Source organism: Miniopterus schreibersii (genome assembly GCF_964146895.1).
Source record: "Miniopterus schreibersii genome assembly, chromosome: 14".
Taxonomy (NCBI): domain Eukaryota; kingdom Metazoa; phylum Chordata; class Mammalia; order Chiroptera; family Miniopteridae; genus Miniopterus; species Miniopterus schreibersii.
Genome location: NC_138114.1, coordinates 36,076,213 through 36,090,236, shown reverse-complemented (window position 1 = coordinate 36,090,236; position 14,024 = coordinate 36,076,213). Strand labels below are relative to the sequence as shown.

Below are 14,024 nucleotides of genomic sequence, written 5' to 3'. Positions count from 1 at the left end.
GTAAAATATTGGGATGAAGAACACACCAAGCTGTTGACATCTTTAGAGCTGAGAGATCCATATTGAAACCAGCAAACCGGACTCGGTAGGACTTGAGAGCAGCCTAGCAGAAGCCTGAGCACTTCTGCAGGACGAGCCCTTCCCTCACCTGTGAGTGTGTGCATCCCCGTGGCAGTGTGTCAGCGGGTGAGGGCATAGAAAACGGGGACCAGGGGAAGGGAGCGGGTCAGTGAACACGTCCTCTTAATTCTTTCTGAGCCCCACCTCATTCCAAAAAGGATTTGCAGTACTAACTTGCAAAAGTACCTAGAATTTCAACAAGATAAAAGTAAATGAAGGCTACATCAGTGAGTGAGGGATATATCAATAGTTGAGGCTCATAATTCATGTCATAATGTTCTGAATATGAATTTTGAAAGCAGTGGGTGCAGAGTGTGGTTAGTATAATAAAAGCACGGAGAACCCAGTTCCCATTGTCACTCGGTGGCAGGTTTTCCTGGAGACCCAGGACAGCTGGGCTTCCTCTCTATGGTTGATTTTAATGCTCCATCGGCCAAAGAAAAATAGCTCAGAAAAATAATCCAAGTGGTGGACTTGAAGTCGCCAATGCTGGCCGGTGACATGTCGGAGGCTCCACTCATGTTCTTGACAGCCCCCATCTGTGTGCAGCGCCTGGGGCCCCAGCACCCCTCCGCCCCCCCCCTTCCAGTCTTATCTCCTGCCCCCCCCCCCCCCCCCCCAGTTATTCTGTTAAAGCACAAAGGCAGTCATCTCATTAGGGCAGTTTGCTGTTTGGACACGATTCCTGAGCATTCAAGGGCACCCGTGGGCCTGCCCTGTCTGTCGCACTCTATGTCTAAATAAGAATGCCCTGTAGGAAGGATGGCGCCAGAAAGTGTGTTTCTTATCCTCAGCTAGAAATGTACTTTTTGGAAAAATGTTAAAAATACTAACTCCTTTTTTTCTCTCTTCTCTCTTCCTTTTAAAATTACATTGTTCTCAGTATATATTCTTCCAACTTCCACGCAGTGAAGAGGGAGTCAGATGGGGCTCCTGGGGATTTCGGTAGCTTGGAAAACGAGAGGCAGATTTATAAAAGTGTCCTGGAAGGTGGAGACATCCCTCTCCAGGGCCTCAGTGGGCTCAAGCGACCATCCAGCTCGGCCTCCACTAAAGGTAACCGCGCGCAGCCTGCAGGCCTCTCGCCTGCCTGCCGTTATCGGGGGCCTCTCCCGTCCACACTGTTACTGGGGTGTTGGCCGTGGGTGAACCTCCAGCTACTGGTATAACTTTTGCCTTGTTCAGGTCCACTTCCAGGCCTCTGTGCCTTCTTATGTCCCCTCCCTAGTTTCTCACCGGCCATTTTTCTTTCTGGTATTAATAGCTCTCCTTCCTTTAAACCCCAACCTTGCTCTCCCCAAAGCATCTCTCTCTCTCTCTCTTTTTTTGTTCTGATTCCCTTTCCTTAGAAATTAACTGAGCTTTAGCCTTTCCTGACTCTAGCAAGGTGGCCATCTTTTCGTTGCATTTTGCACCTGCTTTGCAGCACAGATTATTTTGCTTCTGGACATCAACTGGAAAAATTAAATACACACACAAACCCTATGACAGATGAGCATGTTACCTCTCCTCTCCTCTTTTTTTTTTTTTTTTTTTTTTTAGCAGCTTTCAGCTTTAACCTAATGGGTCTGTTTATTTTATTCTGCATGCTTTCCAGTGGATCGTAAAGGTGGGAATGCTCACATGATTTCTTCATCTTCAGTTCATAGCCGAACCGTTAACACTAGTAATGCATTAGGCCCTGTGTGTAAGCACAAGAAACCCCTGTCGGCTGCCAAAGCCTGCATTTCGGAAATCCTCCCCTCCAAGTTCAAACCCAGGCTCTCTGCACCTAGCGCCCTTTTGCAGGAACAGAAGAGTGTCCTATTGCCGTCGGAAAAGGCTCAGAGCTGTGAGAACCTTTGCGTTTCGGGTTCCTTGAATGATTCCAAGAGAGGGCTCCCCCTCCAAGTGGGGGGGAGCATCGAGAACCTGCTCATGCGCTCCCGGCGGGATTACGACAGCAAGTCGAGCAGCACCCTGAGCCTGCAGGAGTTTGGCACCAGCGCCAGGAGGCCCTGCCCGCTCTCCAGGAAGGCTGGGATGCAGTTCACCATGCTCTACCGCGACATGCACCAGATCAACCGGGCTGGCCTCTTCCTGGGGTCCGCCGCCTCCTCCAGTGTGCGGGATCTCGCCTCCCACTTTGAGAGGAGCAGCCTGGCCTTGGCCAGGGGCGAGCTGGGCCCCAGCCAGGAGGGCTCTGAGCACATCCCCAAGCACACCGTCTCCTCCCGCATCACGGCTTTTGAGCAGCTGATTCAGCGGTCGCGGTCCATGCCATCCCTGGACCTCTCCGGCAGGCTGAGCAAGTCCCCCACGCCTGTGCTGTCCCGGAGCGGCCTGACCTCGGCCCGCTCTGCCGAGTCCCTCCTGGAGTCAGCCAAGCTGCGGCCCAGGGAGGGGGATGGGATGAGCCCCGGGGGGGCCTGCGCCTCCCCGACGTGCGGCAGCCTGGACTCCCCCGTGGGCTTCAGGGGCCTGGCGCCTTCCGAGCCCCTCTCCACCTGCTCCGATGAGCTCGACCACTGCTCCACCGTGTCCGGCGACAGCAGAGAGGGCAGCAGCAGCAGTGTTCACGGGGACTTCCCCAAACACCGCCTCAACAAGTGCAAGGGCGCCTGCCCGGCCTCCTGCACCCGCTTCACCACCATCCGCAGGCACGAGCAGCAGACCTGCAGGCGGCCTGACTGGCGCCCAGACCCCAGAGGGGACCGCAGCGCGCTCCTCAGGAACATCTACCTGATGAGCCCCCTCCCCTTCCGGCTGAAAAAACCCCTCCAGCACCACCCCAGGCAGCCCGCCCCTGGTGACTTCTCGGGCCCCCCGGTGGGCCGGAAGCCAGACCTCCCCAGTGAGCCCCATCAGGATGAGCCCCGCTCCAGGGGGAAGCCCTTGGTTCCCAAACGCCTGTCTTCCCGACACACCATGGCCAGGCTGAGCCGGACCCCAGAGCCCCCTCGGGAGAGACCCGCGGTCCCAGAGGACTGCCCAGGGGCCTTTAATAACGGGAACCCCGTGCCGTACTCAGACCACGGCCTGGACAGAAACAACAACCCACAAAGTGAACTGGGACCAGCCCTCGGAGGTGGCATTTTGTGTTTTTGCCCAGTCTCACCTCCCCGTCTCTCCACTGTGCTTGCTCTGTCCCCTCCTTCTGTGTGCCCTCGGTGCTCATTCTCTGGTCCGTCCTTTGTTTTCTGTTTGTTTTGCTTGGCAATTAATCATGGCTCGTAGTGGCTGCTCTTCTTTAAAAACAAAGCCCCCATGTCATTTAGACTAACCACCAAACTCTGTTTGGAAAGAAAAATTGGCCGTTTAGCTCATCTGAGAAATTGGTTCATTCAAACCCTTGAATCCCTTGCAGTTGGCACCAATCCCGACTCGCCCTGATTTTTTGAGAGGCAGCCTCTCTCGGTGGCCCTGTGTGTGTGTGAGTGTACAGTGTGTCCCTGTGAGATCCTGCACGCCTCTTCGCAGGGACACTTGTCAGAGAGGGTCCTCTCTTCTTGCTCACCTTTTGCCTTCTAATGAGTTTTGTATTACAGTAGTTCACAAGTAAATCCAAAAAGTGGGGGGAATTTGGTTATTTTTTTCCTTCAGAATTTGGTTATAGATCACTGGTCTCAACAACTGTAAAAAATCTGATATTTAGAACGGATGAAAGGTGAAATCTTTTCCCAGCCTGGTTTCCCACTAAATCTTTGCCTGTTTTAATTCTACTTTGTTGTTTTGAAGATTCGGAATCACCAAGACATTTTATACCAGCTGATTATTTGGAATCCACAGAAGAATTCATTCGGAGACGTCATGATGATAAAGAGGTAAGTGCCATCTCTAAAATCTATAAGTGCCACAGATGAAGATATGAGGGAAGTAAACATTCTAGGTGTCTGTAGGTCCAGAAAGAGGCTGCCCCCCTGTACCCCTCTTCACTCTCCCGTCCCCCCTCCCGGTATTCTCCAGGGAAATCCACTCACCTGTTCCCCCAGTACTGTCCATCCCTCTGCTGGCGCAAAGCGCAGTTCATATTGGGCAGGATGCAGTAGGAGAAAGCGGAAACTGAAAAGGGAAAACAGCCACGATACACACTGTGGCCATTAAACGGCAACAATGTGAAGTGGCCTTTTAACTCAGAAGAAGAGAGATGCCCTAATAAACGCTGGGAAACCCCGCCCCAGCCTTCAGGAGGAGCCCCTTCCTTGCAGCTGCTGACGCATTACTGCAGTGGGGTGACTGACAGGGCTGGGAAAGCAATGGGTTCTCTTGGTATTTTGGAACAGGTCCTTCTGCCTATCTGCTAAATGGGCACAGTCACCCGCTCCTGTTGTGATAAAGTGTTGGTACGAGGCGTGCTTTCTAGACTTTGCGTTTCCCAGGAGAAAGGGTCCTGTAGAGAAACAAGCTGCAATGCCCGTTTCCTGTCATGAACTAAGGTGGAAGAACCGCTTTGAGCCCGGTGGCCGGAGGTGGAGGGTGTTCATGTCTATGCAGTTCTTCCTTTCTGTACTAAGTCTGAAGTCCTATGTTGTTCTATTTTGTTGAGTGGTTTCCGAGTTTAGGTGGGTTTTCCTTAAGGATTCAGGGTAAGGCCAACTTTGAGGAGAGCCGGATGGTAATCATTACTGCCAGATGGTGAGACGACAGACAGAAAGGACATGGCTCTCCCCTCTCTGGGCTTAATGCAGACAGTATGCAGTAAGACACCCACATGTGTCCATGGGAAGAAAAAAGAGGAAGGGCTTGGTGCATAGAATTATTTCTAATAATTAGGTAAAAACTCATTTACAATGAGTGTTCATGAGGCCACAGAACAGACTCATCTCGAGGCACCGTCCCTGAGGTCCAGGAGTCCCACCTGTGGGCCTGGACTGCGGTGGTCGAAGAAGATGACCTTCCAACTCACTAGTGTAAACCTTAGTGCCCAACACGGAAGGTTTTGTGCTAGATCTGCCTACCACCCAGGAGGCATATTTTACTTAGTTGGTTTAGCCATCGATGTATTAAGAGGTACATTCAGAACATGAGCAGCTTGTTTCCTGAATAACACCGTCTCAGAGACCCTTAAAAACATACATGTCTTTATCCATGGTTTTTGGCTTATGTGGTTAAACTGTGGGAAGGGTGGGTTTACTGAGGTCAGATTCAAGCCCTGATTTAGGAACTTTGCTCCATTCCCCATCCACCTTCACTGATTTCGCGGGACCTTGGCCAGTGCACCACAGGTCTGGCCTCAAGCATTGGTCCATTCCAACCGCTACAGAAAAAAAACACTTTCCAGCTAACGGAGTGTCAGTCCCAGCATTTTTCTATGCAAGCCCTTTCTTATTCGCTTTGATGATAATGGCATTTCAGGGAATGATCATGTGTCAGCCCTGGAAGGACACTAGTGGTCATCTATTCAATCCCCTCGTTCATCCAGGAAAGGGCTGCAATAGGGTGGTAGTTGCCCAAGGCTACCTACCAGGTTAAGGTATACCAGAGGCGGAGCTGGAAACCAGGGCTCCATTGTGCTTTGCAAAGCACTTCCTTGTCTTTTCTTATTTAATCTTTAAAACAACTTACCTGAGCACTGGAAATCCCATGGCCATTTGATGAGTCATTACTTTATTATTTGTGACCCTGAAAAATAGGAAAATTGGGCCTACCATCATTTGGGGCTGTCACTTGAGGCATTTAATTGCCTGCTGGAAAAAGAATAATGTTTTATTAAAAATGTGAAAATTATCAGTTATAATTAATGCTTTTCCTACAAAAATATTAATCCCAAGAATGTATGTTTGGTATGGCATAAGAAAACACATTAAAATTCTATTCCACAGGGTCATTTCAATCAGCAATAAGGAAATGCCACATCGTTTAATTATTTTAAAAGACCTTTAAAAATAGGAATAGATGACTCTTTCCTTAATTTAGGAGAGAATATTTCTTCTAAACCAAAGTACCATTATTCATAGTTTATCTTCTGTATTTATATTCTACACTATTCCTTTAAACCAGGACTGGGGAACCTTTTTTCTGCCAAGAGCCATTTGGATATTTATAACATCACTCGTGGGCCATACAAAATTATCAACTTAAAAATTAGCCTGCTATATTTGGTTAAACATTCAATTAACTCACCCCTAATGTGATGGCAGGAACTGCTTCTCTTTGGTGAGGGATTGGCAGGGCCAGACCAAACGATTTCACAGGCCCTATACAGCCCGCGGGCCGGACGTTCCCCACCCCTGCCTTAAACTCAGCTTTATTTTACCTAACGAAGAAAGAGTTAAGTTTAAAAGTATAGCAAGAAAGTAACTGATGCTCTCTGTCAGTCACATACATAGCCTTGTGCTAAGGCCTCCTAAAAACAGAGAAACGACTGGCTGGCCTAGGAGAGGGAAAGGGTACCCTGTTTTCTGAAATGGGCAGCTCTACTCTGTCGAGCATATTAGAGTAACAGACATAGGAAGCACAAAAATGACTTCATTGCCATAGACCCCACAGAATAAAAGCCCATCGCAGATTTAGTGGCCTGATGTGGGCAGAGGAGTCAGCCAGCCCTGGCCCCACCCTGGGAACACACTGTGGGGACTCATCGCTGCCTACTCAAGGCGAGGACAGCACTTTCAGCCTCCTGCCACCAGCCCAGCATGCGTATCAACCCTCTGGATATACCCTGGTCACCTGGCCTCGGCTGCCTGTGTATGAGGAGGTAGGAGGCTTTGGGTTGAGCCAGGGATAGTTGCAGACAGTGGAACTGTGTGGACTTCATCTTTGCCTGTGTCCCAGTGGTCCCCAGGTTTCTCCTGTGCAGGACTGTCTCCTTCCTACACAGGGTTGCTTCAGGGGTGGTTATAGCAGAACATGGTTGTAGCCATAAATCCTCTCCAACATCTAACCCTAAACTTTCCTCCCTTTTGACCCAGCACCTTCTTTCTTAGTTGATTTTGTTGGCAGTTTTCCAATGCCCTCGACCAGATGATTCACTGCCCATTTTATGCAATTTCATGGCAGAAACTTTTAGCGGACCAGAGACGACTTAAGCGCGAGCAAGAAGAGGCCGATATTGCAGCTCGACGCCACACGGGCGTCATTCCAACGCACCATCAGTTTATCACTAATGAGCGCTTTGGGGACCTCCTCAATATAGACGATACGGCAAAAAGGAAATCTGGGTCAGAGGTCTGTTTTGGTCGCCTCGATCTGCTGCTTGACCCAAAGCCATATTTGCCTCCCCTCAGCATTGCCCTCTGTAGGCCAAAGTAGTTCTCCAAACAGCACCTGTCATCCTGGCTTCCCTAGGCTTGCTTTGGCTCGCTGTGGCTGGTCAGTGGACATGAGTCCCATCATGTCTGTGCTCTGTATGCTCAAGCATGCCTGGCTGCGGGACCGGGACCTGCTGGCGCGCACCCCTATGCATGCCTTAGAGCATCGGCTGCCTCCATGCGTCCAGCCCTCCACATCCTGCGTTCATCGTGACCCTGTGTCGCCTGTGCGTTCTGCTTAGAAACGTTCTGCCTTAGTCCCTGTGCATTAGTAGCCACGGGTGTGAATGGGGACAAGATTTTTGAAGAGACGGTTGAGTGAAACTTAGGTTACGAAAGTTAGCTAGCAGTGCATCGTTTACACTGACCTCAAAACTTAGTGCTGTTAATGTGAACTATGAGAACAGTAGTGCCTCAGCAGTTTACAAGAGTTAACTGAATGAAGTGCTCAGCGGTGCTGAAGCCTCGCTGACGATCATTGAAACCCAGAAGGTTTTACAGTTGGATAAGCTAGCGGAGGGTGAGAGACATTTCATTTGTTCCCTTGATTCTGACGTTTCTCAGCTGAGATTACGAAATGTAATATTATAAAACAAACGAAGAAACACAAACTTTTGAAGTGACTTCGTTCAGGCCTCGGCCTCCTACCCTAAGGTCAGCGTGTTGAAATCCCTGTGCTGGCCGAAGGGTGCATCTTGCATCAGAGTTTGTTTTGCCACGTGACCCTTCTGTGGCCCTGCTGAGGTTGGCTCCTTTTGGGGACGTGTGAGTCTGGGGCTTGCCAGGTATGGAAATGAGTGGCACCCAAAGTATATACAGTTTTATAATCTTTCAATATAATAGTCGATTAATATTCCTTTTTCTGTCTTTTGAGTGACAGAGGTGACACTGGCTAGTGGTGAAACTGTTGTCTGGAAGGAGAGGTAGAGAAAAGAGGGAGCCAGGGTAGAGGGAAAGCTAGAAGGGGAGGGGCCTCTAAGCTGATGGAGAAAAAGAAGCTGTCGTGAGGGAGAGGCGGGAGTTCGCAAGGGCTGGTCAGCGCTGAGGGAAGGACAGCCCTCAGCCCTCGTTGTACCAGCTCCTCAAAACCACCTGTTCTGAAGGCCCGGCGATGGCTGGTCCTCATACCCGGACCAGCTTGCTTGTGAGTGGTGGGAAAGATGGGCACCCGCCCAGGCGCCCAGGCCTGCACACTCACACAGAGACAGGACATGTGCATGGAAATGCAACTGGGCTAGAACAACATGGACAGAGACAGGCAAACTGCCCAACCCACCCTGCTTCCCTTCCAGAACAGTGATTCCCACATCGGAGCCCATCAAGTCCCCTAGAGGCTTGGCAAAATACAGACTCAGACTGCTGGGCTCCCTCCACAAAGTATCTGATTCTGGGGTGAGGCCTGAGAGTGTGCATTTCTAACCAGTTCCCAAGTGACATTGGCGATACCTGTTTAGGGATCACATTTTGAAAATCACTGCCCTAGATGTTGACTGACAGACATGAGAAAACAGACACCAACTTCCGGGGGCACCTGGCTGTGTGGACACACCTTCAGACCCATCATGTGGACTAGTTCTGTGCAAGACCCTGTGGGGAGGCAGAAACAACTCAGATTATACCCAAACTCAGTTGCCACTCCCAAGTGTGAATGTGGTGCTATTTGGTACAAATGTTTAAAGTTCACACAGCTCTATTGCCAGCTGCCATGGGGTGACCACGTTTATTGGAATCACTATGCAGTGTTTGTCATTACAGTTTGGTCATTTGGCCTTCTCTTGTGAATTTGTCATTTATCATTAACCCCACATCAGTTCTTTTCTCATTTGCCTACAGCTGTTGAATTATGCTCCCTGGTCACGGACAGACACAGTGAGGCATTGAAATTGTGTAGCATTGGTTATAAGGTTGTCATTCAATTGACCTCCAGTATGTATGTGTGTAGATAGAGGGATGGAAACATCAGCATGAAAATGCAAAAATAAATTCCTGTGGAGAAATCTTGGCCCTAAAAAAGATCTCTCCAAGACCCCAGCTTGAGGAGTCTGGTCATATGGGGCATCTCACTGAGGGATTAGAACCTAAAACTAAGCTTGATGAAGTTTCTCAATACCATTTTTCCTCACCTGGAGTCTCCCGTCTTTCCCTTCTACCTTGGCCATGCCCTCTCATGTTGAAGAGGAAGTGTGAGATTTAATTTTCATCACATTGTTTCCCTCGACCAGAAAGTCATGGGATCAGAATTATATTGGCAGCTGTAAACAGCTTGCTCACATGATTTCTCTCCCCTACCTTTCTTTAAAAAAGAAAAAGAGTTAAAATAATTACTTTTAATGCTGGGGGGGAAAGATGTGCGATTACATATGGGTAAGTCAAGGTGAACTTTTTGCTGGAATTGGAAGTGAAGAAATTCCAGACGGAGAAGGGGGGTTAGCCAAGGTGTAGCAAACAGACTTGCCTGGGAAGAGTGTAACAGAGAGAAAGGCCATTAGGTACGAGTGGGGAGAAATTACCTAAAGGCTTTAACAACACTTCAGAATTGAGATTTGATCTGAGGGCAATTGAGAGCCTCTGCCAGCTTCAAAGCAAGGAAGTGATGTGATGGAAGTATTTGAGGAATGTTATTTGTGCTCCTGAGTGACAGTAGATTAGAGTGAAGAGAGGTGAAGTCAAAGGAAGCTTTGTGCCTGGGAACCGGAGGTCAGACCTGAGCAGGGCTGTGGAAGGAGGGGGAAGGTTGGCTTGACTTCACGACAGACATGATGAAGAAGGGGCGACGGGCTGAGGGTGCCAGCCAGGCCTGGAGTTCTGGAAGGGGAGGGCTACCCAATAGGCAGGAAAGCCTCAGAGAAAGAATGAGCTCAGGGCTCACTTTATCTGACTTTTTGGATGATCTCACCACGAGAAATGTACAGTCGAAGATGACGTGAGAGGTGAACCAGGGTTTCATCCACTTGCAGATCGTAATTCAAGCCAGGCAAACAGAAAATGTAAGAGTAAGACAGTCATAACTCCCAAACAGTAAGATTCTGGCTAACTCCATTTTTGTTTTTTGTTAGTTTTTGTTTTGTTTTGTTTTTAATAGTCATGGTCAGCTTTGGGGAAGTAGCACTTCAGCCTTGAGACTTTTGTCACTATCTCTTCCCCAAGCCTGGCCCTCTTTAGGGAGAGTCTCATGCATGACATAGTTCACCAAACATCCACTAGTGTTCTGCTAAGGTCAGAAGAGTGGCATTTTGCCCAGATGTGTACACCAGAATGAACTAGTTTGAGTTTTTCTGCTTCGCTTTCCGGAAACTTGTGAAAATGTGTCCTTTCCATTGTACGTGAATTGTGATTTTAACTTGACATTGTTTCTTGTGTTTAGATGAGACCTGCCAGAGCCAAATTTGACTTTAAAGCTCAGACACTGAAGTAAGTGCCACCAGTCATGTTTATCTGTCATTTTAACTGCCTCCCTGACACATAGAAGTTCACTTACAGAGAAGAGTTGGGGACATAACAATGATAAAGGCCAGTAGTCTATGGAGTATGCTGTGTGCCGAGCACTGTTCCGGTGCTTTGTGCTACATTACGGTGTTGCACAGGTTGCACTGTGATCCTGTGAGGCAGATACTGTTAGGTACTGTTATCCCTTTGTATAAATGGGGAAACCGAGGGACTGCAAGGTTAAGGAACTTGCCCGAGCTGGTCAGGGATAGAGTCAGGATTCAAACCCAGGCAGCCTGGTGCCAGAGCCTGGGCTCTTTCCCCTTTGCCCCCCAGCATCTTCCTATACAGGAATGCAACTTGCTTGATTAATTGGTGGCTCACTCTGACCCACCCTTTCCATGGAAGGAACCGGAAACAGTCTCTAGAAAGATAACTTTACCAGTTTTGCTACAACATCCGAGAGGTGAAAGGCTTGTGGGAAAGCTCAGAAGACCAGTGTATCTTGAAGTATGTTTCTCAGAGGCTAGCTCTGTAAAATCTTTCTCAAGAGGAGTGTTCCATCATAGAAATGAGTCTGGGCCCACTGCCTACCGTGTCTGTCCCTCCCGCCCGCCCTTGAAGAGAGACTTTGCTTTTGGCATTTTCCTAACTCTAGCAGTCCTTCAATGAAGAAGGAAACCTGACTAGCTCATTTAATCCCATGTAACCTAAATTTAGATGACCAGGAAACTTTTATTTTTTCCATGGAATGAAATTTGGGGAATGCAACAAAGACAGGGTTCCAAAAGGAGCCTGTTCACTTTATATCTTATTATGGATTAAAATGGGCCATGAGTTTTCATTGGCAGCAGTGACCAGCAGCCATCCCACTGTCCTGCTGGTGGGAGGCCCCACGTCTGGTGATGAGAGCAGGAGCTTCCCATCCTCAGACGTGGGAACTGCTGTATGGAGGCTGCTCAGCCGAGATCTCCTCCAACAAAACCAGGCCACAGCTTCCAGAACCTAGGCACAAATCTGGGGCCTGTGGGTATGTTTGTAATCACTCCAGTCCTTAGGCTTAGCAGCTAACGAGAGGTGGTGGCATCGCATGCCAGAAAGAATGTGGCTTTTAGAATCCTGACTCTGCCACTTACTGTCTCTACGACTGGCCAAGTCACCAGCCTCTCCCACCTCAAATTTTCTCATCTGTAAAATGGGCATAAAAATGCCTCTCTTACAGGGCAGCCAAGGTACTAATAAAACATTTTGTGCAATCTAGTAAGTCATTACCCCCCTTTTTTAACCAGAGAGGATAACAAAGATTTATAAGGTAATTTTTAGTTTAATCAGGTAGGCACCTTCTTCCCCCCTACCCTTTTTTTTTTATTGAGAAAGGTCCACGTACTATTCATTGAATGGTATTGTGTTGATAATATTACGCTTACTTAGATTTCCGTTTTAAAAGTCTTAAAACAATGTTTTCTTTAGAGCAACCCTGTCAAATAGAACAGATGAAAAAGCTGAGGTAGACAGAACTTGTCACCACTTCCGACACTGCCAGAGCTGGAGAGGGCTCCTTCTTCCTGACTCGGCGCTTTATCAAGCAACGCAGCCACCAAAACAAGTTAATACAACTTTTTATAAGAGTCAATGACAGATCCATAGACTTGAGTCTTTTAAACATCTTCAGTCACTGGGTTCTTTTTCCCCCCATAGTATGTCACTCAGAAAAGTTCTTAGCAGTGGGGCCCTTATGGCTGCCACCTGCCTGTACACCTGCACGTCACCCAGGGTAGCAGCGCTGGGGCCTGCAGACCTCAGCACCGGTGGGTGTGCTCAGGGTCCTGCTCATCCACGTGTGCCCGGTTGGGTGTAAAGGGAAGGCTGGTTTCAGAACACTACCGAGGAGGACTGTGGCAAACATTTGGCCAAAGACATTCCTTCCAGAGACAGATGCCCGGATGCCTTCATTGGCCTCTTTAGGATTAGGACCCTGTCCACCAATGAGAGACCCACAAAGGCTGCCTTGTTCTTTCATTCAGCACAGTGCTGACTTTGTGTGAGGTTTCCCAGATGTGGCCCCATTGTTCAGCGGCATCTCTCACATACATGGGACTTCCTGGCACACTGCAAAGCAGGCGCACCCCTCCAAATCGCACCCAGAGACCTTTCTTCCCAGGCTGTTGGTTTGACACAAATGGAAAAGATCTAGGATATTTTTTATTATTCAAGAAAACTTCAAGTTAGTTTTTGTTCTCATGTTCTCATATTGTTTATAAGTTAACCTTTTGTCTCCGTGTTTTTTTTTAAAGGGAGTTCTGATTAGAGGTTAACATCGTCATTATTGAGGCAGACAAAGGGATGGATATGGAAAAGTTAGAAAAATGGCATGAAGAAAATTTGAAAATCTACTTTCCTTTCCAAGATCCCTTTATGTTGAAAAGGAAGTGAATTAACATTTACCAAGTGTTAACTGTAAGACAGGCACCGTGCTGGGTGTTCATTTGTAGTTTGTTGCTGAATTCTCCAATAACTCTGAGTTGGCTCCTATTTTGATAAAGTAGCTCAGAGACATTAAGTATTTTGCCCAATGTTCCAGAGCCAGCAAATGGTATAACTGGCTTTTGAATCCTAATTTCACAGCCTCTGTACTGCATGATGATAGATGGATGGTGAGATGGATAGAATGATTGAGAATATATGAGAAATAATTTGACAGGGCAGAGAAGGGGCCAGCGAAGGCAGTGAAAGTGTCTAGAAGGAAACATTTGTCATCATTGAATGAACATCAATTAGGACTATTGAGTGCATTGCTATGTGTCACATAAACATTCTCAGCACAGAATGGCATTCTCAAAAAGTACTTGGAGAAACCACCACGAACTAAGAGTCTTCTGAGCACTTGAAAGCGCTAGTCAGTTTGAAAGTTAACATCCATCGATGTAATTTCCTGCCTTGTAGGGCTCTCACGTCCAAATATGCAGCCCCTCTTGTGCAATGGTCCTCTTGACCTCATTCGAGGTCTCCTTTTGCTAAAAATCTATGCGTCTTAATCTTACACGTATTGAAACATCTGCTAAAACGCATGACCCTCTGTTGACAGGGAGCTTCCTCTGCAGAAAGGAGACATTGTTTACATTTATAAGCAGATCGATCAGAACTGGTACGAAGGAGAGCACCACGGCCGGGTGGGCATCTTCCCACGCACCTACGTCGAGGTACTGCAGCTGCCTTCTCTAGGGACAGCCCGTCGTGCCCAAAGTACCA

The 14,024-nt window shown here is 48.2% G+C and overlaps 1 protein-coding gene across 31 annotated transcripts in view; it reads left to right on the top strand.

The window, feature by feature from the left end:
• SORBS1 (sorbin and SH3 domain containing 1) overlaps positions 1–14,024 on the top strand; it is a 204,682-nt gene that overhangs the window by 166,617 nt on the left and 24,041 nt on the right. For 19 of the 31 annotated variants that reach the window (XM_081157851.1, XM_081157860.1, XM_081157857.1 and 16 more), the window contains 5 exons: positions 1,004–1,176; positions 3,838–3,923; positions 7,099–7,266; positions 10,714–10,760; positions 13,861–13,975. In XM_081157851.1, coding sequence (XP_081013977.1) covers positions 1,004–1,176; positions 3,838–3,923; positions 7,099–7,266; positions 10,714–10,760; positions 13,861–13,975 — 589 coding nt within the window. Of the gene's footprint in view, positions 1–1,003; positions 1,177–1,717; positions 3,188–3,837; positions 3,924–7,098; positions 7,267–10,713; positions 10,761–13,860; positions 13,976–14,024 lie in introns of all 31 variants that reach the window. The other 12 variants (XM_081157853.1, XM_081157862.1, XM_081157863.1 and 9 more) reach the window with 2 other exon arrangements.